This window comes from Sminthopsis crassicaudata, chromosome 1 (assembly GCF_048593235.1).
Source record: "Sminthopsis crassicaudata isolate SCR6 chromosome 1, ASM4859323v1, whole genome shotgun sequence".
Lineage (NCBI taxonomy): Eukaryota > Metazoa > Chordata > Mammalia > Dasyuromorphia > Dasyuridae > Sminthopsis > Sminthopsis crassicaudata.
The window spans coordinates 387,763,011-387,788,824 of record NC_133617.1 but is presented as its reverse complement, the minus strand read 5'-3'; the positions used below and the strand labels follow the sequence as shown (position 1 = coordinate 387,788,824).

The 25,814-nt window shown below is 37.0% G+C and overlaps 1 protein-coding gene across 4 annotated transcripts in view; it reads left to right on the top strand.

The window, feature by feature from the left end:
• ADAMTS12 (ADAM metallopeptidase with thrombospondin type 1 motif 12) overlaps nt 1-25,814 on the top strand; it is a 510,414-nt gene that overhangs the window by 307,886 nt on the left and 176,714 nt on the right. For all 4 annotated transcript variants that reach the window (XM_074279497.1, XM_074279496.1, XM_074279499.1 and 1 more), the window contains 4 exons: nt 3,091-3,215; nt 11,632-11,781; nt 21,738-21,881; nt 22,737-22,881. In XM_074279497.1, coding sequence (XP_074135598.1) covers nt 3,091-3,215; nt 11,632-11,781; nt 21,738-21,881; nt 22,737-22,881 — 564 coding nt within the window. The remainder of the gene's footprint in view (nt 1-3,090; nt 3,216-11,631; nt 11,782-21,737; nt 21,882-22,736; nt 22,882-25,814) is intronic.

Genomic DNA, 25,814 nt, shown 5'->3' with positions numbered 1-25,814 from the left:
TTGCCCTAGGGAAGGCAGCCTGTAATTGGAAGAAAGATATCTGGGAATGGAATAGAGATTAAGGGTTAGAATGATGTGGGGGCTGGAGAGAGATTTTTTTAAACAACCCCAGGGAATCAGCAATTCCATCAAGCTTGTTGCTCTGTTGGCTGTGGTGTATTTTGTTCAGGAATGGGGTGAGGAGGAGGCTGGCAGATCTGTTTGCTTGGTACATAGCCTTCCTGAGCTTTGTAGGAAACCTACCACTTCATAAAAAAAAAAAAAAAAAAAAGAATAAGGATTTAAAAGAAAAGAATGGGGTCATATTTTGAAGCCTCAGAAAAATTGTTCTTATTATGTCATCCCTGAATACCAGTCAGTCTCACTACTCCCATCTTTAACCCCTTCCATAATTAACATGCCTCTCCAACCCCAATGCCCATCAGCTTTGCAATCATTTAGTTAACAGCATAATTAATTACTGTGTCAGTTCGGTTTGCAGATAGATAGTTGATGATGGGTTCTATGGTAAAATCCTGTTCAAATTTGTCCTGCCTGACAGATATTGCTTCACCCCATGCATACTCAGTTCACTTAGATCCCCCAAAAAAGAAGGGAGAAAGGAAACAAATATTTATTGTGTACTCTGTGCCAGGCACTATGCTAAGTGCTCTATACATATTATCTCATCTTATCCTCACAACAACCCTGGGAGGTAGGTACTATCATAGTATGTGTGTGTGTGTGTGTGTGTGTGTGTGTGTGTGTGTGTGTGTGTGTGTGTGTTTATGTATTGTACTTGCATTTAAACTAAGTCCAACCAGCAAAAGACAAACCAAACTCTTCAGGAGTGGCGTACTTTCTGTCCTCTGTTCTCTGTAGAGTATCTCATCATTTATCATGTTTGGTTGAATTTGGTCCAATATTTTAAATGTCCAGAAATAAGCAGTCCAAAAAATACTGTAGGCTCTTTAAGGCTAAGTCTTCCCAGTGTTTCTCTAAGATAAAATGTTCATTTCATAGTTGAAGAAATTGAGGCAGATACAGGTTATTGATTTGTCAAATGATATCCAGCTAGTGTCTGAGATCAAATTTAAATTTAGGTCTTCCTGGGGGTAGCTAGATGGCACAGGGGATTGAGCACCAGCTTTGAAGTCAGGAGGACCTGAAATCTGATTATGATATGAAATCAAATCTGATCTCAGACACTTAAACACTTCCTAGCTGTGTGACCCTGGGTAAGTCACTTAAACTTAATTGCCTCAGGGGAAAAATAAATAAAAAATAAATTTAGATCTTTCTGATTTTGGGCCCTGAGCTCTATCCAAGGTAATAGGGGTTTAGATCAGAGGTTTCAGAAAGTATTCACCTCCCATGACTGTAATCCATTCTTTACTTGTAATGGCTCTGTCCAAACCCTCAGAAGGCTACTCTTGCAGAATTAGTTAAACCAAGCAAAAGATACCCTGGAGCTTAGTCGTGGTCTAAAAAAGTGTAAATTCTTTGAGGGAAAAGAGTTTTGTTTTGTATCCTCAGAGGGAAAAAAAAAAATCTAAATACTTCCTTAGAAGTCAGAGGAACTGGATTGAACTTCTACCTCTTAAACTTCCTACCTGTTTGATTCTGAGCAAATTATTTAACTTCTGGGCTTCAGTTTCATCATCCATAAATGAGGGGTTTAACTGATATATTGTTGATGGAGTTGTGAACTGATCCAGCCATTCTGGAGAGCAATTTGGAACTATACCATCAAACTGTGCATACCTTTTGATCCACCAGTATTTCTACTGGCCTGTATCCCAAAGAAATCATAAAGAGGGAAAAGGACCCACATGTGTACAAATATTTGTGGCAGCCCTCTTTGTAGTGACAAGGAACTGGAAACAGTGGATGCCTATTAGTTGTAGAATGACTGAATAAATTATGATATATGAATATTATAGAATATTATTGTTCTGTAAGAGATGACCATCAGGATGATTTCAGAAAGGCCTGGAGAGACTTACTTGAACTGATGCTGAGTGAAGTGAGCAGAACTAGGAGAATATTGTGTAGAGTAACACAAGATCATGTGATGATCAACTATGATAGATTTAGCTCTTCTCAGCAATACAGTGATCCAAAGCAATTCCAATAGACTTGGAATAGAAAATTCCATCCAGATTCAGAGAAAAAAGTTTGCTTACAATGAAGAGCAAAGAAGTTCTGTTAAGCATAAGAAAGTAATAAATAAGCAACTCATGCATGAAAACACTGAAGCATCAGGAAATTACATAGTCCAAGGTTTCTTTAGAAAAACAGCTCTCTCTTGTGTATATAAGCTTGGATCCTCAGATTAATAAACAGACTTCTTTGCTGAAGCATCTGCCTGTCCTGCATCATATTTTATCCTTGGAAAGACCTTTGAGTTGATCTCATTAGGTGAGTATGAAGTGCCTAGTAATGAGGCACTAAGCTAGGCATTAGGGATATAAAGATAAAAAAAAAATCATAAACAAAAATTCTATCAGAGCAGTCCCAGAATTGTAGGAATCCCTAAGGAGTCAACCTCTAGCCCAATATGTTTATTTTCTAATTAATAAAAATCAGCAAAGAGGCCCTTTCTGAAATGTATGTTTGATGGAAGGAAGTGAAAAGGAAGAAAAAAGAAACAGATAATCAGTTGCAATTGATCTTGAGAAATTTTTAAGTCTTTAGTGATATTTTCTTTTCTTTTTTTCTTTTAAGGCTGTTTTATCCCAATGCTAATTTCTCATTTATGTATGTAGTAGAAGGAGTATGGGTTAGAGGATCAAAGATTTGGATTCAAATTTAGACTGTCATTTATTACCTATGTGAACTTGATCAAATTAGATGACTTGTTAAATGAGAGAATTGAACTGGATGAATTGTAAGATTCTTCCTTGCTCCAAATTGTATGAGCCTTTGCCCCTCAGTTCTGTTAGAGGAATGGCAGAGAAGAAAAGCAAAGAGTTAAGCATACATGTTGTTATTCCTTCTCCCCCAAGCCAAAATCTAGCTCTACAATGAAACTCCTGGAAACACTGGGAGTATAATAGACTGCTAGTCCCATGGCCACCTCAGGCTAATCCCTTGTTTTTCTGTCTCCAGCAAGGATTGAAAATAGTTCACCATGCAGACAAGACGCTGGCCAGTTTCTGCAAATGGCAGAAAAGCATCAATCCTAAGAGTGACCTCAACCCTGCCCATCATGATGTGGCCGTCCTCATAACCAGGTATTGTCATCCCTTCTGGATGGAGAACTGGGGGATGCCCGCAGGAGGAAAGAACATGGGAGGATCTGAGAAATGAGCAGGGTTTTGTCCATTCTTCCATTTCTTGGAGGCTACTTTTCTGATACTTCCAATTGCTGTACTAATGGATGGAGCAAAATGAGATGAGTCATCCAGAATCATGGATGATACAAAAGGTTTATTTGAAATGCCTGACATGAGTTTGGGGAATGAATTTGGAGGAGCTGAGTATAGTGGAAAGCTTTCTGAGATTGAAATAAAGGATTTAGTTTTGAATCCCAAATCTGTCAATTACTATACTTGAGAAAATAACTTCACTTTTTAGGGTCTCAGTTGCCTCATCTGTAAAATGAGAGTATTGGACTAATTGATCTCCGAGTTCTTTTCCAGTATAATACTATGATCCTATAATTTTCCTTCCTAATACATTTTTCTTAGTAATCATCAAGGAAGTTCCATTTGGTTGATGGGGGAAGAGAAAGTGATGAATGTCCAAAGAATCCAGATTCTTTTAACTTTTCTAAAGTTAACAGAATACAGATTATGTTTTTGAATGTTTTCTGCTGTAGTCAGTTCACACAGAATTGCTTGTTGATCAAGGCTGCCTATGGCTTTTCCCCTGCATGCACTAAGATTGACTTCTCAAAAGCATTGTACGGTATAAAGGGCAGACTACTAGAGATGTGGGGAACTGGAAGCAGAATAAATGCTTGGAATGAAGAAACATCTTTTGAATAACTCTATTCTTAATGCACAGAGGAAATGTGGAAGGCAGGGACAAGAGTTATGCATAGCTAAAAGTCTTTCATGGTGTAGATTCTTTGGCGATATTTGTTATAGTTCACATACATGTGTAAAGATGTGTGTATGTTAAATTTGCATTTATCCTGGACCTACTATTGGAAATGTTCAAATAAAGTCTCTACTTTACCATTAATTCTCATGAAATCTCCTTGGGAGGGTGGCAAAAAAGGGAAGGATGCAAGAAGTTGTTCTAATAATTTGGGTTCAAAGATCTGGAGCTGCCAAGTCTAATTCCATCAATACAGAGATAAAAAAAAACCCAAAAACCAAAAACAAACAAACAAACAAAACTGTGATATAGTTTTCTATATCTAGAGATGCTAATTGATTCCACATGGTCACACAGTGATTAAGTGTTCTAAGTGGGGCTTGTACCGAGGTCCTCCTAAGTCCTTATGTAACCTTGACTCCCTTTTTCCTTACCTTCCAAATAGAACTCCTATACTTTATTTTTTAAAAATTACCACTATATTTCATGACAAAGGATTTGGCAGAAAGAATATTAGTTAGAAAGCTCTTTGAAGGCAGAAATTATGTTATTTTTGTCTTTTTCCACCCAGCAACTAGTACATAATAGATATCTAATAAATTCTTATTGATAGATTGATTGACTAATCTTGAGTAGTAATACCTGGGTTTAAGTCTACTCTTCACTTACTACTACTTTTTAGGAAGCAATATTGCCTCATGACTTGTAACAAAATACTTTCACCATCTTTTTCAGTCCAGTTCAAATAATATAAAAGTGCTGTTGGTTTATTGGAGTTGTAGGAGGAAAGTCTGTGCCATTGCTCTAATATAATGAGATGATGACACTGTGGTTTTAGAATCTGGAATTGGAGAAGGAAGCCTATAAAAATCACAGCCATCACCAAGATGACATCTATGGCACAGTAATATTCTACTTCATTCCTATAAAATATAGTTTAATCAGGAGGGGAACCAAAGGGGAACAAAACTGGAAGGTGGGGAGGAGGTTCTAGCAGATTTAGAATTTCTAGAGGAAGGAAGTTTCCCTAAACCTTGCATATTTAAGAGGATCACATTTGGTTAATTCTGGGATCCAGTAGTTTCTTCCTTGGATTATTCATTCAGGGCCTGGAAGACAATTAATACAAAGGCACAGAGATAGGAAGTGGGAATACCATGTATGAAGAAGTTGGAATAGATCAGTAAGTGTGGGAAGGGAAATGAGGTACAATAAATTTGGTGTGTTAGAGTGGGGGTCAGATTGTGAAGGGCATTAAAAGCTAAACAGTGGAATTTATATTTAATCTTAAAGATAATGGGAGGTTCATTTGAATTTATGAATTGATTGGGGGAATGACAATATTAGACTGGCACTTTAAAATCACTCTATGGGAGCTGAACTGAAGAGGAAAGACACTTAAGATAGGGAGGCCAATTAGGAAGCTGTTATTCCAATAATCCAGTCAAGAGGTTATGAGGATCTAAATCAGGGCTGTGGCTGTGTGATCAGAAAAGCTGAAGGATGAATGAGATTCTGACAAGTTTGAGGGCTGATTAGATATGTGGGTTAAAAGAAAGTGGGGAGTCATGGATGATGTGAAAGTTGTGAATGTGAAGAAATAGAATCATAGTATTGTCAACATAATTGGGCAACTTCAAGAAGGAGAAAAGTTTCGCCAGAAAGATAAATTCAGTTTTAGACATGCTGAGTTTGAGATGATGAGGGGACATTCAGTTAGAAATATTCAATAAGCAGTTGGAAATGACAACTGGATCTTAAGAAAGATGCTAGGGTTGGCTATATAAATGTTGAAGTTATCTGTATGGAAATAATTAAAACCCTAGGAGCTAATGAGGTCAACTCATGAGAGAGTTTAGAGGGGAAAAAACAGAATGTTTAGAAAAAAGAGAACTCTGAACAGATCCTTTACTATACCAACAGATCCTTTACTATACCATACTGTGGTATGGAAGATAAATTGTCAAAGGAAATGGAGAAGTAGTTGTCAGATACTTAGGAAGAGAAAAAAAAATGTTACACAAAAATCAGGAAGGAGAGAATATCCAGGAAGGTGGTCAGCAATATCAGATACTGCATAGTGGTCAAAGCATGAGAATTGAGAAAAGATCATGGATATGATCATAAATATGATAAGACATTAGCAAGAACTTTGGAACCGAATTATTTTAGCTCATTGATGAGGTTAGAAGCCGGATTGCAAAGGGTTTAGAAATGGGTATGAGTCCAGGAAGAAGAAACAGTAGATGTAGATCACTTTTTCCCTAGGACTTTGGTTGTGAAAGCATGTAGGGATAGGATGATGGTTTGGGAAAATGACTAATGAGGGTTTTATCAGGATGGGGATAACTTAGGTGTGTATGAAGGCAGCAGGGAAGAACTCAGTAGATAAGAAGATGAGTTTTTATTAGAAACTAGTAGATGGAGGATCATTGTATATGTGTATATAAGGAAGCAATATTACAGAATTTTCTACAGAAGGCTACAGGAAATTGGATCAAGAAATGCTAGAAGGCTAATTTTAACCGGTGGGCCCAAGTCTTAGGTAATATAATCATGAAAAAGAATGTAAGCTCTTTGAGGTATGGGATAATGTCATACAAAGCAGCTTTTTTTTTGTTTTTTTGCTATTTCTTTGAGGCTAATGTATACTGTTGAATGCACAATATGTATTCAGTCAAAATGTATTGAATTGATTGACCCCAGGATGTATTCATTAGAAAAGTTAATAAATGATTCATTATTACTACCTGTCACTACCATTTTTACTGGACTCCTGGCTCTTTGGAATGAAATGAAGAAAAAGACTATAGAATCCCACTGGCCAGATAGCTGTTTAGGGTAGGGAGAATATTTAATTGCTATTTCTACATGTCCAAAAGGGATTAAAGTGGCCATGGTATATGACAAAATAAAACACTTTGGAAATTTCAGAGGCAGCTGTTGTCACTAGCAAAGCACGTGTGCAGAATCTTTGATACTCCTCTGTAAATAGAAATCTTTGGAACTGGCTCCATTATCCCAGTTATTGCTATAGCTATGGGCTAATGAAAACTGGCAAGATTCCCCTGTGCCAGCATCTTTCTAACAGCACAATTGACATCAAAGTCCAGAAAACCTATGTAGACAAAAGCAGTACCCACACAAACCACATGCATTAAGGCCTGAGAACTGAAATTCATGATGCCTTTGGTGTTTGAATGAGTCACTTATTGGCAAAGAAAGTTTTCTTGTCCTGAAGACATCCCGCAACTTATGCTAGCAGTTTTTGTGACATGATTTGAATTGATTTAAATGACCTTGCCTCAACAAGTGTATCAGACATATATAACTTAATTTGGAATGTAGAAGGATGAAGGGAGGAAATTTGAAACTGAAAATTCTTTTTCAAATATTTCATGTACTTTTATTGTTTAAGCTTTTCATTTTTAAGACATATGTATAGATAGTTTCACCATTCACCTTTGCAAAACTTTGTGTTCTAAATTTTTTCTCCCTCCCTTGCTCCCACCTTCTCCCCTAGATGGCAAGTAATCCAATAAGTGTTAACTTGTGCAATTCTTCTATACATATTTTCACAATTATTGTGCTGCACGTGAAAAATCAGATCAAAAAGGAAAAAAGAGAAAAATGCAATCAAACAATGACAAAAAAGTAAAATACTATGTTGTGATCCATACTCAGAATCCACAGTCCCCTTTCTGGGTGCAGATGGATCTTTCCATCACAAGGCTATTGGAACTGGCCTAAATCACCTCGCTGTGGAAAAGAGCCATGTCCATCAGAATTAATCATCATATTATCTTGTTGGTGCTATGTACAATGTTCTCTTGATTCCCCTCACTTAGCTTAGCATCAGTCTCTCCAGGCCTTTCTGAAATCATCCTGAGTGATCGTTTCTTGTAGAACAATAATATTCCATAACATTCATATACTATAATTTATTCAGTTATTCTCCAATGGATGGGCATCCACTCGGTTTCCAGGAATTGAACAGTTTTTTAAAAGAATGTTAAAAATGTTTTTATATATAATTGGAAAAATAAAATATTAAATACTTTAAAAGTATGCTATAATAATTTGATGTGTCAAACATATCCCATGTGACTTGTGATGAGCTTGGGACAACTGAATGGTGCAATGGATAGAATGATGGGCCTGGAATCAAGAAGTGAGTTCAAATCTGGTACCAGGCACTGATTAGCTGTTTGATCCTGGACAAATCACTTAAATCCCATTTGCCTCAATTTTCTCAAATGTAAAATGAAGATCATAATAGTATTCCCAGGTTATTGTATCAAAATGAGATAATCTAAAATGCTTAGTACAGTGCCTGGCATATAGTAAGTGATATTTAAACATTAATTATTATTGTTATTTTTTGTTATGGTTGTCCTTTTCCCATTTTTGACCAGGAACAGTATAACACTATTTAATGTCTCTAAATAGTGCCAGCTTGTTAGCAGAGTCTGTGTTTGTATAGGTAGATAAATTAGAGAATAAGTGTGAAAGGGAACAGAGAAAAAAAATCAAGTAGGTGTGTGCCTATGTATGGAAGAAGTAGGTGTATACACTCTTCTAGGGTGCTACAGGTGAAGAGTATATGCTGTCAGACACAGTTTGTTTTGCTTAAATGTATTTTGTTATGAGTCAGGATTTTATTCAACAGTAGTGGGAAAGGGGATGTTGTATTAGGAATAACAGTTATGTTTTAAAAAAGAAACTATTTTAAACAAAAAAACCCATTAACATTGTGGACATTACAAGGTCCCTGGGAACATTTGTAAAAAAGCTCTCTAGTAAGGGAAAGTCACTTCTCTGCCTAATATCAGTCCTTGAAGTTATAGTAAAAAAAAAACTGATAAATGAAAAAAAAAGATACATTGGCTGTTGATAGAGTGAGAGGAACCCCTAGATCCTGGACTCCTCATAACAAATTGAAGGAGCCCTGGAAGCAGAGTGACATACTGCCCAACATGACTCCTCATTCTCATGTCCCTCCATTTGGGGCCACTTAACTTGCACTTGAAAACTTCAACCCACCCTATGACCAATCTATCACCTAGGCAATAGAAATAGAAGTACCTGTAAATGTGTAAATCCTTGCTATTGATGTTCCATATCCCTTGGTTCTAGCAACTAGTTTCTTTTTGCCTTGTCTTTAACCCAAGAACTATAATTATGAATTAGATTGGTATACATCCAAATGTCCCATTTCCTTTGGAATTGGGGTCAAACCTTACTTGCAACTAACTGTTCTCTCCTAAAGTTATAGCCTTTGTAGGTATATCCCATTACCTACTTTTAGATCTTAGAGTAGACAATAGGGTTCAGAGATTTAGAATGAGAAGACATATGTTTAAATGCTGAATTTGCCTATTAATATACGACCTTGGACAAGTAATATAAGGCTCTCTGGACTCAGGTTTGTGTTCTGTAAATTAAGGGGGTTAGACTAGATAGCTTCCAAGGCTCCTCCTAATTCTAGATCTGTAATTTTATCTGAATTGATACTAGTTCTCATATTCTTATGAGAACCTTGCCTACTGCTTCACCTTCTTCCAAGTTCACATCGCTGACCCCTTCCTGAGTCACTATTGCCATCCTCCTGGGTCTGTATACTTTTCAGTCATTGGACAGTTCCTTCTTTGCCTATTAAGTCTTAGCACCAACAGGGTAGAAGTAGAAGCTAGACAGATGGCTTGAATTATGGATAGTTAGCACTCTTTTGGAAAGTTAGCACCACATTTTGGAAACATGTTTGTATTAACATGGATGAGAAATATGCTCTGATGTGCTTTGGGTCGCAGATGCAAAAGCTTGACCTTTTCTAGTTAATGTCTCTAAATAGTGCCAGCTTCTTAGCAGAGTCTGTGTTTGTTCAGGTGGATAAATGGTTATATTATAAGCTCATCGTTTAGAAATGGCCTTCTCTTCCAGTCACATTTTAAAGTGAATAAACTGAAATCCAGAGAAAAGTGAATCGATAAAAGTCACATGAAGACTTAGTGGCAGAGTTGAGACTTGACTGCATGCCTTACTCCAAAGCCAGAGAGCTTTCCACTGTGCTGCACTGCTTCACAGTTTCTTGTGATCTAGTTGATGATGAAGAAGATAATAAGACATAATGGAAAAAATGCAGGGTCCAGAGTCAGAAAGAATTCAAATGTGGACCTTGCATACTAGTTGAGTAACCCTGAGCAAGTAACTTTTGACCTAGGTCTATTTCAATTTCCACATTTGTAAAATGGAAATGCTAATAGCATCTGTTTTCTAGGGAGGATCAAATCAGATAATCCTTGTAGAGCACAATGCATGGCACATAATTGATATTATATAAATGGTAATTATCTTCTTCCTCCTCCTTGTATTTCTTCTTTTCCTCTTTCTCCTTCTCCTCCTCTTCCTCCTCTTTATTTATCTCCTCCTCCTTGTTTTTCTTCTTCTCCTTTATCTCCTCCTCCTTCTCCTCCTTCTTCTTTTCCTCTCCCCCCTAAAGTTAACGAAAAGTAAAGCATCAGAGGTGAAATTTAAACCCAAAGCCTTTGATTTCAGAATCACTCTTTCCCTTTGCTCTGTCAAATCAGTGAGATATTATCCCAAAGTAATGTTTATTTATTCTTAAATAAATGCTAATTTAAGTTTATTCTTTTTTCCCCTGGGGCAATCGGGGTTAAGTGACTTGCCCAGGATCACACAGGTAGGGAGTGTTAAGTGTCTGAGGTTAGATTTGAACTCAGGTCCTCCTGACTTCAGGGCTGGTAATTTAACAACTACACCAACTAACTGCCCCTAAATTTCTTCTTAATAAGTATATCTCTTATTTCAAAAATGCTTTCAAACTATTCCAGATGTTTACCTAATATTGTAACTGTTTTATTATGATATTTTATTAAACATTGTCTTTAGGTATAGCACCCTCCAAAATCTATAAAGAAATAAGTGGGAGGGAGGGATGAGCGGATGAGGAAGTAAAGGTTAAGGGAAGAAGACAAGAGAAGGATCCTTGGGTGATGGAAGATTAAATAATTGTAAGATAAATTATGAAGCAGAATTTAATTAAAGAGGCAGCAGGAAAAACATGTATGTGTATGTATAAGACATGTGTGGGTATGAGTGTATATGTATGTATATAATTACATATGTATGGATAAATCTTTTCTTAACTGTGGGGTGGTCGTGGGGAGGAAAGGGATAAAAAAATAAAGTAAATAAGGTGCACAGCAGAGAATGAAAGAAAAGTTTACAAGGAAGTAAAGAAAAAAAGGACATTCATGAATATAATTTCTCCTACTAACATATATATATATATATATATATATATATATATATATATATATATATGTGTGTGTGTGTGTGTGTGTGTGTGTGTGTGTGTGTGTTTTCTTGTTCTGGTAATTTATTATTATATATTTTGAATCCTCCCTGATGCTCCTCTAGGTACATGACAATGTTCTCTATTGTTTTGCTTTATTTTGTTTTGTATTTTTCTTTTTTTCTTACTGTTTTTTCAAATAAAGTAAAATTTTAAAATATGCAATAAAAAACAAAAAAACAAAAAAACATTGTCTTCAATGACTAGTTCTCCCTATTCTCTATTTCTAGGAAAGACATCTGTGCTGGGGTTAATCATCCTTGTGAAACCCTAGGCCTTTCTCATCTCTCTGGCATGTGCCAGCCTCACCGGAGCTGTAATATCAACGAAGACTCGGGACTCCCCCTGGCTTTCACAATTGCCCATGAACTTGGGCACAGGTAATGACCTAAGAAAGGATGGAGAAGCTGTGGCTAGCTGATATTTAAAACAGAAAAGATCTGGGAAGTTTATTATGTCTAGAGCTCCCTATGTGTCTGCTCTGTAACAGGGCAATCACAAAAGCATAGGTTGCCATCAAACTTGTGTCCAGAATGAGGAAGGTGATATTCATTGTGTTTAATTCTACCTTGGTCAGATCACACCTAGAATGTTCTGTTTAGTTCTCACTGCCACACTATAGCAACATAGTGAGTGACTGGAATATGACTAGAAAGGGGAAAATCAGAGAATTAGAGATTCAGGGCTTAGAAGTTATATATAGATATATTATTTATATTATGTAGATAAGGAAACTGAGGCTCAAGTGTATAAGTTCTGAGTCACATGGATACTAAGTGGGAGAGTCATAATTTGAACCCTCACGCTATAGTTTCAAAGTGAGAATTCTTTTTTTCCCCCATGAGGCAGTTGGGGTTAAGTGAATAGCCTGGCTAGAAACTGTTAAGTGTGTTCTATCTAGTGCATCATCTAGTTGCCCCCAGAATTCTTTCCAATTATACAATTCTTCTTCCCAATTATATTCCAAGGGGAACTTAAAGTTGTTGGTTTCACTTTATCATTTGAAGGAACCAGTGATGTTTAGTTTGAAGTTTGAAGAAAATTTAAAGCTGATGTGACAGTGGTCTTTAAATATTTGAAGAGCTGTTGTGTGGAAGAGAGGGTGGCCTGATTCTGCTTGGCCCTGGGGGGTAGAACGAGGACATATGAATAGAAACTATAGAGAGTCATGTGGAGGTAACCTGTGGGGAAGGACTTCTTAATAATCACAGCTGTCACAGAAATGGAAAAGGCGGCCTTAAGGCTTGTCACTGGAGGTCTATAAATGAAGACGAGCCCTCTTTGGGGCTCCTGTAGAGAGAGCTCATTCTTCAGGTAGCACTTGGACTAGACCAAGAGGCCTTTTAGCCTTTTGTGTACTATGGATCTCTCTGACCATGTGATATGGACCCCTATTCAGAATAGAATTTCTAAGTACAAAAAGTAAAATGCAGAAGATCACAAAGAAAATTAGTTGTTTTTGAAGTTACATTTATATATGCACAAATATACAGGTACACACACACATATATATATATATATATGTACATATATGTATATGCACACTGTGTATATGTCAATCTATACACAATATGTAGACAACACATGTCTATATACACATACATGTTCAATACACACATATAGATAACACAAATGTATGCATATGTGTCATATAAACACAATGCATGTTTATGGCTATGTGCATATGTGTACATGCATATACATGTATAGATATATGCATACAGATGCACATCTATATATGTGCGTGTGTGTACACACACATTCAGAGCAAGTCTGTGAGGATAGCTAGGATGCAGATGTACTACTTCAGCTGTTTAAAAGTTTCTTGTAGGGGGCAGCTAGGTGGTGCAGTGGATAGAGCACCAGCCCTGAATTCAGGAGGACCTGAGTTAAAATCTGGTCTCACACACTTAACACTTCCTAGTGTGTGACCCTGGGCAAGTCACTTAACCCCAGCCTCAGGGGGGGAAAAAAAAAAAGAAAGAAAGAAAGAAAAGTAAAAGTTTCTTGTACTGTAAGAAAGGTGACACAGCCTGCTTCTTCGAAACTACCCATTGTTTCTAAGAATGGCGTTCTGGCTAGCACTCATTCCCCTTCCAAATGGAGAGTAAGAGAAAACTGAAAGAACTTTGTCAAACATTTCACATAAAGTTGGGGAGGCCTAAGTGGGAAAGCATCTGTCTATCTCTTATCTGAACCTCATTTTAGTGATTGTTATTTACTCCTGAATTCCACAGAATATGGAATCAAATCCTGCTACTTACTGGTATGATCTTGGGCAAGTCATTATACTTCTCTAGGATTAAATTGATTTAATCATCTCGAAAAGGAATTGATTACCTTGGTGATTTTTCCAAGTTCTAGATTTCTGATTATCTGATACTTTTCACCAGTGTGGGATGGGTGCTAGACCCCCTTTCCCAAATTAACTAATCAGAGACAACTTCAGGTACAAAGAGAAAGCATTCCTGCAGACATGCTTGGGAGCCATCCCAACTCCCACCATATGCTCCTGGAACCTGGCCAGCTTCAGAGGTTTAAATAGCAAAAGACCTGAGCTTTTTCATTGGATAGACTAAAAGAATGGAACCATTCTTGACCAATGTTGTCTGCTTCCTGTGGGTCATGTCGCTTCCTGTGACTTCACTAATTTAGTCTGACCTTTTGTCTCTGGGAATAGGGATCATGTGATCTAGGTCTAGTCTCATAGATTGAGAAATCTCTACCTGATCCCATTCAACCACAACCTGATCCCACTTACATCAAGGAAATGATGGCATTAAATTCTTGGAGTAAGCAGAATTTCTCAGTTTATCAAACTTCAAAACTAATGACAGTGACAGAGAAAGTAGAGAAAGAATCAGCTTTGGGATGCAAAGAGTGAAAGCTTTTGCTATTGCCATCCTTCCAGTAGCATTTTGCCTCCATTTCTAATTAACTTCCTTTTCTTCGTTTCCACCCCCCCTGACATATTTCTCTACCCAGACTATTATGAACCACCCATTCTCCCTCATATAACCTGAAAACTCAATACAGTGATAATTGAATCTTTGGAATAAGACAGGAAAAAATCAAATAATCCAGAAAACAGGACTCCCATCTGAAAAATGATTTTCAAATTCAAGGTGATTTGCTGGGGGATATAAGAACAACAAAAATGACAGCCCTTGTCCTCGGAGAGCGAAAACACACAAAAGGAGCTGAAAAATGGGAGGAGGGGTGCAGGGCAAGGTGAGGGAAGGTGCCCGATACAGGGGCAAGATAGAAAAATCTGAGAAGTCCTGCAGTGTTATAGCCAAGAGAGAAAGGAGGAGTACGCAAAGACAAAAACAAAACAGTCCCTGCCCTTAAAATGCTTATAATCTTTTGAGGACAAAAGAACATGGATCCAGAAAAGTTATTTAGGATATAATATAATACAGTATATGCATAAATATACATATGCTATGTGAATGAATATACATACATACATATGTATGTATGTGAGTATATACATAGTAATTCCCAGGAGAGAGAAAACACTAGCAAATGATGGTGTTATGTAGGACGAGTTAAATGAGATGGAGTAGGAAGAGTACCAGAGCTGAGCTTTGAAGGGAACTGGGATAGAAGTGAGGAAGCACAAAGGTAGTAGAAGAAATATCAGCAGTTCGGTTAGTTTGGAGCAGACAGCGCATGGTGGAATTGTGCAGTGAGCTTGGAAAGACAGACTAGAGCTACATTATGAAGAACTTTAAAAGCCAGAGTAGTTTGCATTTTACTCTACAGGCAAAAGAGAGCCACTCGAGTTTATTGAGCAAGGGAGAAACAATGTGCATTAGTAATATAAGTGAAATGAGAGAGTAGTAATGGGAAGAGTAGTTTGCAATAGTTCCCTTGGTCCTCCAAATCAGAGATGGTAACAGCCTGACTCAATGTGATAGAAATGTGAATGGAAAGAAAGTTTTGGAAAGGAAAGATATTTTGGAAGTAGAATCAATGCAACTTGGCAACTGAAATAAATAGCTCATTAAAATTAAATTGCTTTTTGTTGGTAACTTATGAAGCTATAAAGTAGAAGCTAATAAACAGAACCAGATTAACATAAATATTAACTGATTTGATTTGATCAGCTAATTGCAGGAGGGTTGCCAAATTCTTGAAGAGAGGACTAAGATGGGAGATTAATGAAGGATGAGCAATTAACTCTGGTTATCATTTTAATGGGGACCTTTCCTGGGGAAGAAAACATATTCTTGAAAGGAGGTATGATTAGAAAGGAAAGGAGGGATGTATTAATAATAATAACATTGTATAATATAGTACTTATACTTGTGTGATTCTTAATGCATTTCAAAGCATTTTCACATCCTTTATTTCACTTGCTCTTCATATTAACCCTGTGAGCTCTTTCCAGGCAGTTTTATTATTCCTTGGGGGTGACTGGCTAAGGTAGTAGGTAGTAGACAGAATCAGCACAAAAAGCTGATTTCCAGACTCCTATTTTTAATACCATAGCATGTTGTGTTTGTACTCCACTGTGTGGGAAAAAGACCATTTAACTGTTCAAATATATATTTTGTCTCCTTTAAAATGATGTTACTGTATCAGGAGTGTTAGATTAGATCTGACGAAGATTTGGATTTTCATTTTCCTTGGTAACCCTATTGCTCTCCCAAATCTATTACATATGACCACACTTGCTGCTTCATTTTGTCTGTAACTTCTCTTAAGTAAAGGTAATTTGTGTCAAGGAGGAAAAAAAAAAAGACTTGGGTTTTAATTTGCTAATGCTTACTAGACTTGGAACATTGGACAAGTCATAATTCCTCTGAAGCTCAGTTTCCTTATCTATACAAAAGGACGATAGCTTTACATTTACATGAGCTGGAAGGACCTGAGAACTTATCTGTTTCATTTTAGAGATGAAGTTTAGAAGGATCAAAGAGATTACTTGGCTGCCTTACCTCACTTAGGTGTTGTAAGAAAAGTGTTTTGTGAACCATAAAGTGTCAGAGTGAGTTATTGCTGTTAATTAAGGATCTTTTGTGTCCTAAAAGCAAAATTGTGTCATCCCTTAGGTGAAAGAGGTTTCCTTGAAGGAGGAAATTAGAAATAGATAGGACAGACACAGTGCTATTTAATCCTTTTAAAAAGAATGTTCAGAGGCAGTCAAGAAAGAAACAACAGGATGACATCTCACAACATACCCACAGAGGATTAGTTAGAATTGTTTAGAATTAGCATGGCTTTCCCAAAAATTTATCAAGGAGGGATATGGTATTCTTAAATAGTAGTTGAGTAGAAATAGAAAGAAATTACCTCATAGGTGAATGCCAATGTTCCCAAAAGGAATTGATTAAGGTTTAAGTTGGTGATCAGGTATGCCATTTTCAACCTTTTATAAACCATGCTTTGTTCTTTCAATGTTTGTTCTGTATGATAAAATTGATGTCAAATATACATTTAATGTGTATATACTTATGTACAAAAATACATAGGGCCTTTTTGTAAAATTCTACTCTTTACATGTACCCCACTCGATCTTCTCAACAACCCTTTGAAGTAGATAGTCCCATCTTCTTGATAAGAAAAATGAGTCTCAAAGAGTGTACCTGACTGATAGAGGGGTGATTCAAAACCAAATGTTCTCCAATCCCAGGTTCAATAGTCTTTCTACTATACCTTGCTGTGGGTTGTTTTATCTTGATGGAAGTTAACTAGTTTCTATAAAATTCCTAAATTTATACACACATAAATGCACACACAGGTATAATTTTTGGAAAGCAGAATTAAATTAACTAAGTGGGGGCAGTTCCATTCTCATTGCCAAAGTAATACTAATGGTTGCATCTTACTTTATACTACTAAATTACCATAAGTATCATAGGACTGTAAATCAAGAGAAGCATTGACTTTAGGAATCTTGCAGGGGGGTAGTCATCTGAACCAACCTTCTCTTTTTATAGATGAGTAAATTGAGACCCCAGAAGGTCAAATGACTTTCCTAAATGTATATAGATAGGAAGTGGTAGATCTAAAATCAGGATTTGGGTCCTGTGCCTTTAAAATAGCATTCTTCTTACTGTACTATGCTACTTCTAATTACATTCAGGTGACAGATAACAAATTCAGTACCTGGGAAGGATTTAAAATACCTTTTAGCTCATTTTTCTGAAACCTTTTTAAGTGATTAAAACATTGCACAAAGCATCTGAACCCTTGAGATACAGTCTGTAATTACATAATTTTTTCTACTGTTGGATTCTATGACCTATTCTGGTGCCTATCAAGGCTCAGAAAATGTTAAATGAACTAAGCTAGTTAAAAAAATCTAAATGTTATTTGGAAATATAAGCTCTATATCTCTTGAGGAAATACTATCATAAAATAGTCAAAATGAGCAGATAAAATCCAATAAATTGCCTAGCATATATTTTCTCTCTGTTAATTTACCCTTATTGTATAGGTTTGCCAAATCTGTGGTCAGTGAATAAAATGCAAACAAGTTACAACAAAGCAAGAAAGAAAAAGGCTAATCAGAACAGAGAAAATAATGAAGTCTTTTTTCCCTCCTTACTCAGTAAATAGACTCTGTGCTATGGACAAACCTCCCTATCCTTCATATTCCCTTGGATTAGCCTACAGGGCAGAGATTCTGAAACAAGGCACATCAGTAGTACAGGAAAAACATTACTGGATTTGGAAATAGAAGACCTGGTTTTGGACCCTATTTCTACTACTTAGTAATTGTGTAACCTTGAGAAAGTTATCTATCTTCTTCGAACACTAGTAAAACCAGGTGATTGAATTAAGTAAACTTGAAAGTCTCCAACAGCTTTAACTTACAAAATCTATTTCAATCCCATCATTTTTGTAAATGAGGAAGCTGAAATACAGGAAGTTAAAGACTTGCCTAGCAAGCTGGGAAGTGGCAACATTCTAGTGGAAATGGGGCTGGTCTCAGAATAGAAAGATCTTGATCCTCCATTTACTAGTGAAATAGGCTAGATCCTGAAGTATTTAATCCTGTAAAAATGAGTTTATCTGCCTAATACAACCTCAAAAGGTTGTAATAAAGATCAAATTCAATTTGATGAAGATTTATTAATCATTCATCATGAGCAAGGCAGAGAATTCATGGCCCAATGGAAAGAGAGGTAGATTTAGAGTGAGGAAGATCTGAATTAGAAATCATACCTCAAACACTTAATGGCCTTCATGGGTAATCTGTTAATATCTCTGAGCCTCAATCAGATCTTTAAGGCTTACCTAGACCACTGGAATTACTCATCTTTGACTTGTTATATGTGAATCCTATGGGTGAAATAAAGATATGACAAAAGAAACTATCATTGAATAGCTATCAATGATAATATGTAAATGGGACCCTTAAGTACTTCATAAATATGAGCTATTATTATTATTGTTATTCTACCTGTAATCCTACTGGGGACAGAACTAGAACCAAAGCCCCCGAATCTCCTGCTTCTTCAGAGCAAGGCTTCTCCCACTTCATCATAATACATTTTCTTTCCATCGTTTCTTCAAGACAAGAACAGTATCACAAAGCAATGGAATATCCAGTTTCTGCTACTGTTTCTGAGAGCTTCTTTTCTTTTTAAGTTAGGAAAGTTTTCTGAAAAAAATTAAGGGGATAATACTGGAGATATTAGATCTATTTAATGCAGGGAAGATTTTTTTTTTGCAATAGTCAATCCTCTTTAAGTGTTTGGCTAACACCTGAGACCTATTAGAGCATCGTGCTGTGTGTGTGGTCCTTGGGTATGGAAGCAGACAATGTTAGAAAGATCGAAGTTCCTCTCGCCTACCAGGGAACTGCTAGAGGCTTGAAACTTTGATAAATTATTAAACAGATAATCTCAGAGAGGAGTTGATGAGTCAGAAAAGATTGAATTTTGAGCAGTCTAGGGAGGACCTGCTGAAATAAATCATTGCATCAAACCACATTCTCCACTGGAAAAGAGGTAATTATTGGGATGAGAGGTTTGTAGATTAATTCTTTGCCTTATTTGTGAGTACATATCAAGTCTAAATGAGTTGAGGGCTCATGTTTAAATCGATTTAACTTTTCATAAAAAGGCATAGAAAAATGAAAGAAAAATCACTAGCTCCCCCAAGACATTCATGTACATTACAAGTCAGGAAGAACTGCTTGTGTTTGTCAGAAGCTTTGATGCAAAAGTAATATAAGCTTACAGGCATGAGCCTGGCCACTAGTTTATATCTTTTTCAACCAAAGCAGCCTACTTAACTTTTCTCCTTCAGGTAACAGTGAATCTGTGGCAGGACTGCCAAGAGGGAAGTATCTCTGAGACAAAATAGGGTTCTTGGAAGCTGATAGTGTATAATGTGTATGTGGAAGAGAGGGGATAGTCATTCCAAGATCATCAACAGATATCACTAAATAAGGTTTCCTTGTCCACTGGGTTAAATGAGCCTAACTCACTGATATGAAACTTTAAGATGTATAAAGTGATTTCCTTACATCTTATCTGTGAAGAGAAGCAGAGTGAGTGCTATAACCCCCATTTTAAGATGACATAGCAGTTGTATCCTGTTGACAGAGGGTGGGCCAGAAGTCAAGCTTTAACTAAGGGGAAAGAAAATCATACTGAGGAGCTTGGAAGTTTGCTTCAGACAAACCAATCAGAACAGAGAGGAATAGGTCAAGGTTGAAATGAGAAGTGTAAGGAGCCAGATCCTTTGTGATTCAGCAAAGTGTGAGGAGGATAACCTGAAAACAGTGGGAGTAACCTTGGGAAGTCAGAGAAGATAGCATGATATAATGAAAATGGGCTGGATCTGGAGTTAAAGGAACTAAGTTCAAATTCCAGCTCTGTCACTTACTTTCTGTAGATAAATGATCAGTCTGAGCCTCAATTTATTTACATAAAATTTAAGGTTTACACAAGATGATCTTTAAAATTCCTTACAACTTTAAATCTATGATCCTATGATCTAGAAAGCCAAGAGGGCTGGTTTTCCTAGGGCTCAAAAACATCAAGAGTGCCCTCGAAGGGAAAGGACAAGGTCTTTGCAGAGCAGCTTGAAGCCCAATGGAAGAATCTTCAGAGGACAGATTTAACTCCATGCCACAAACTTTTATTAAGCACCTGTTATATACAGAGCACTGCAGTAGGAGATAATAGATTTGGATGGGAAGAGAGAATTGGGACAAAATCTGAGATTTCATTGGGTATAGGGAGTTATGAGGAACTCCTACCAATGCAGTCTATTTATTTACTTCTCAGACTTAAATCTTGGTTGCCTAAAATACCAAGAAGTTATACAATTTACCCATTGTACGCAATGATTCTGTGCCAGGAAATGGGGCTTCCTGACTCACAGATTATCTCTACATCATCATGCTACGCTGACATCCCTTACTACTGGATTTAACTAAGATAGTAACTGTGATTGTGGGGGCAGCCACATTAAATTATCTTCCCATTTCACACAGTTGGTAGACATTAGAAGTGATTTTTTAAACCTCTCTGGTCTAATTTGATTCACTTGAATCCAATTCTAACATTTCCCCCCCCCATATTGCTTCTCCATTGCCATCTAATTATAATAGGAGAGGATGGGCCAGGATCAATCAAGCAGCAGGAATAAGAAATAGTAATGGATAGCTAAAGTGCTATGACAGTGCCCATGAAATGATAGGAATCCTGGGGTAAGATATCTAACCTACTGAGCAGTTCCTCAATGGAGTGTTTATTGGAGGGCATAGACAAGAATTTTACAGGGTGAAGAGGAATGGAGGGATCATAATTTGCAATATTGGAATGAGTATTCATGTCACTAAAATCCCTGAAATGATGACATTTGTACTTTTCTATCATTACTGGCAGTAAAATTCTTAGGAAACCTAAAGGAGAGTTGTATTTTCATCTGAAACAACAAGTTTATGTAAGGGTGGAGTTAAAAACTTATATTTCCACATTTAGGAGAACTGGGTGAGGGGAACCCCAAATTAGAGAGCATGTAATGGCATGAATTAGCTGGGGGATTGGAAAGATTTTGGAAGAGACTGGTTGGGCTTGGGGTGAGGGTGGAAGTGAAGGCTTCAAATCAAATAAACCATAGGGTTTGGACCAAAGTTCTTGACCCCAATCAAGAGCAAAGATAGCAGTCTCTTCCCTTTGCCCCTTCCCACCCTAAGTAAGTGAAGTATTGTGTATTTTGTAGAAATCTATTTTCCCTATAGCAACATTGAATTATGGTGCTTAACCTAATAAAAATGTGCATTTATCTTGGCCAAGAAAAATGAAAATTTCTTCTTTGATTATTGCCATTCAGCTTGTTGTTGTTCTGCATACATCCCTTTTAGCTTTGGCATCCAGCATGATGGAAGAGAAAACGACTGTGAGCCTGTGGGAAGGCATCCCTATATCATGTCTCGTCAGCTCCAGTATGACCCCACTCCACTTACATGGTCCAAATGTAGCAAGGATTATATCACTCGCTTCCTTGAGTAAGTAGTTAAGGAGCTTCCTAATTATCTAATTAGTGATTCCTAATTATTATCCTGAGCTTCTCCAATGCAACTTATTTGCATTTGATTTCCTCCGTAGCAGTTTCCCAAAGGAGATTTGTTGTTGCAATAAATAAAATTAGGGATATAAGTATAAGGGTTCATGATCGACCATGTTTATTATGCATTAATATTATTTGCTTGGTGATTAGCCAGATGAGTCAGATTTGAAGAATTTGTATTCGGTTTGGAAGTCAACATTTAGGCGTTGAAAAGATTAGACAAGGAAATGCCTATGATACTAGGACAGATGAAAGGGGCACTATTTGTGAAACATTCTGCAGCGTTCATCCAGGTTTATTCCATATATATTAATTATTTTCTATTCACTGGGTATACATATTAAGTATTAAGCTTTAAACAAAATAGTCCTTGCCCTAAAGAGCTTATAGTCACCTAAAGGAAGTAGCCCTTTCTCACTTCTGACATTTTCCGTTCCAGCTCTTTGTGGATCTCTTCCACAATCTGAGTCCATTTTCCTGAAGTTGAAGGAAACCTCGAATGTTCCCAATTGAAAATTGTCCAGACTGGGCAAATTCAGTAACAGATATTGTTTTGAGTTGCAAGATAAAGCTACTGTGCTTGTACTGAGCAGCCATGAGCTCAGCTTGGCCATTGCTTGTATTGCTGTGCTCTCTGAAGACCAAATATTTGAACTTTGATTAAGGATACAAAAGAATAAGAATGTGATAGAGAGGAGGCTTTGGGATTGGAATGTACATCTGCCAACTAAATCAGTTGGTGAGAATGATTATTGTTGACTTTCATTTACTTGTGTTGAATGCTCATGTTCAGCCGAGGCTGGGGGTTCTGCCTGGATGATGTCCCCCAGAAGAAAGGCTTGAAGTCCAAGGTCATTGCTCCTGGAGTGATCTATGACATCCACCACCAGTGCCAGCTGCAATATGGTCCCAATGCAACCTTCTGTCAGGAAGTCGATGTAAGTGCCAGATGTCTTCAGCATTCCTCCCTATTGCTGTGTCAAGCAGGCCTAAGTGGAGGTCTAGACACTCTGCCCAAAACATGGATAGCAAAACGCTTAGAAGCTTGCAGATTGCAAAGCAAGAAAATCATTGATTAGTAGGCTGCAAATTAAGTTATCTGGCATCTTCTGACTCCTAGGCTGTGTCCCTTTCCACTATTATTGGGGGAGGGAAAGGAACAAACATTTATTTAGTACCTACTATGTATGTCAGAAGTCAGGTATCACCTAGTTAGTAAGTATCTCAATCCACATTTGAATTTAGGTCTTCCATCTAATGATCTAATTGATCATCATCTGATGATGATGATAATTCCACTAATACTTTGTGGAGGACTAGTAGTACACTAATACTTTGCTTTTCTTTTGCTGTACCTGGCAATATTCACATACCACTAAATGCCATGAATTCTTGGGATTAAAAAAAAATGCTATAGAAAGTTAAGGAATAGTAATTTATTAGGAATAAAAGGGAAATAATTTTTTAAACACAGTAGAAAGAAAGGAAAGCACACTCCATGAATAATGAAGGAGAATTCACATGGATAAAGTCCCAGGGAAGAATATAAGATATTCTTAACTGAGCTGATATATATAACCATTTTTGGGAGATGATGGATATAAATGATGTCAACCCCACTTCTCTGTCCAGATTCAAGAAAAAGCTTGTTGATTTTATTCTCCTTTATGATTGCATTTATTTTCTTGAAGTTAAAAAGCAATGAATTTTTACATCATTTTCATTTCCAATTATGGCCATGCCCTCCCTAACTCAGAGAGCCATCTCCTGTAATAAAGAATAAAAAAAAAAAAAAAAAGGGAGGAAATGTAGTTCAGCAAGACTAACCAACACAACAACCGATTGTTATTATATGATGTTCTGAATGCATAGTCCCTCATCTCTACAAAGAAGAAAGAGAGGTATATTTTTTCATTTTTTCTTGAAGGCCAAGAGAGGATATTATATTGCATGGCATTTAATTTTTGTTGCTCTTCATATTTCCATTGTGTAGTATATATGTGTATATATGCAAACATATACACACACACAGATTTTCTTTTTTCTGTTTACTTCACTTTATATACATTCATGCTTTAAGTCCCTTTCCTTTGTATTTTTGATTCTTTTAATGTGATTTTCTATGGTATGATAAAAAAATGAAATAAACAAGGTCATAATGTGTTCCAAGATCTTTCATCATTAATTAGGAAAGAGAACTGATTCTGAAGTCAGGTGGCTTCATTTTGAATGCTGGTTATGTCATCGTATCCCCCTACCCTCTGTTTTTCTATTTGTAAAATGAAGGATTGCACTATTCTTGGCCCCTTCAAACTCTGCATTTATGATCATATGATCCTGGCATGATCTTGGGCAAATTATTCTTTGGGGTTTTGATTTCTAAATAGGAGGGGATTCATGAGATTCCTTATAGTTTAAATATTTTATGATTCTATATCAAAATCACATCTAAAATAATGGTTAAATGGAAATGGATGTGCTTATTGCATTTAATAGGAAACCAAACTAAGACTCTGTAGATCATTCTTAGAAGGTTCCCACAATACCTTTCTCACATTCCTGTTAAACTTGTTATCTATCTTTCTCTCTCCCTCTCTCCCTCCTTCCTTCCTTCTCTCTCCCTCTCTCTCCCTCTCTCTCCCCCTCCCCCTCCCTCTCTCTTCCTCTCTCTCTCTTTCTCTCTCTCTCTGTCTCTCTCTCTCTCTCTCTGTCTCTCTCTGTCTCTCTCTCTCTCTTTCTCTCTCTCTCTCCGTCTTCCTCCCTCTCTCTCTCTCTCTCTCTCTCTCTCTCTCTCTCTCTCTCTCTCTCTCTCTCTCTCTCTCTCTCTCTCGTCTTCCTCCTCTCTCTCTCTCTCTCTCTCTCTCTCTCTCTCTCTCTCTCTCTCTCTCTCTCTCTCTCTCTCTTCTCTCTCTCTCTCTCTCTCTCTCTCTCTCTCTCTCTCTCTCTCTCTCTCTCTCTCTCTCTCTCTCTCTCCGTCTTCCCCTCTCTCTCTCTCTCTCTCTCTCTCTCTCTCTCTTTCTCTCTCTCTCTCCGTCTTCCTCCCTCTCTCTCGCGTTCTCTCTCTCTCTCTCTCGCTCTCTCTCTCTCTCTCTCTCGCTCTCTCTCTCTCTCTCTCTCTCTCTCGCTCTCTCGCTCTCTTGCTCTCTCTCTTTATATATATATATAAAACTATTTTATGAATAGTGAGAATACTAGATAATTTTCATTTCCTTCACTGGAAAAAGACAAATATAATTATTCCACTTTTATTGATGGAGAAGACTAGCTGAAGGCCTTTTGAAACAAATGTGTGAATACTCAATGATGATTAGAACCCAGAATCTGTGACTTGCTCTCAGTTATCATGTTTACCAATGATTATGTGTCAAGAATTATTCACTATATTATTAAACGTTCTGCAAAAATAATCTTGGATTTTAAGGAAACATGGTCCCATCTTTTATTTTCCTAAACACTAGAATCTAGATCCCTATCTTTCATATAGTATTTAAATCCAAAGTGTGTTTGAACTGGATTGGATGCTAAACTTAAAGGGAGATTATATGGTATAATGAAAAGAGTACTGGATTTGGGAACCTGGGTTTAAAACTATCACATTATCTGTATGACACTGAGCAAGTAATTTAATCTTTTTGGGCCCCATACTTCAAAGTATCTGTGATCAGAGCATCTCCATTATGTCCTTCCAAACATTATTGAAAGTATAGTTCAAATTTTGTCTCAGGAATTTACTAGTTCTGTGATGATGAGCAAATCACTTAATTTAGAGAACCTCTATTTCTTCATCTGTAAAATGGGAATAATAATAATTAACCTCTACTTCATAGGATGGGTGAGAGTAAGACACTTTGCAAATCTCCTTGTACTGTAT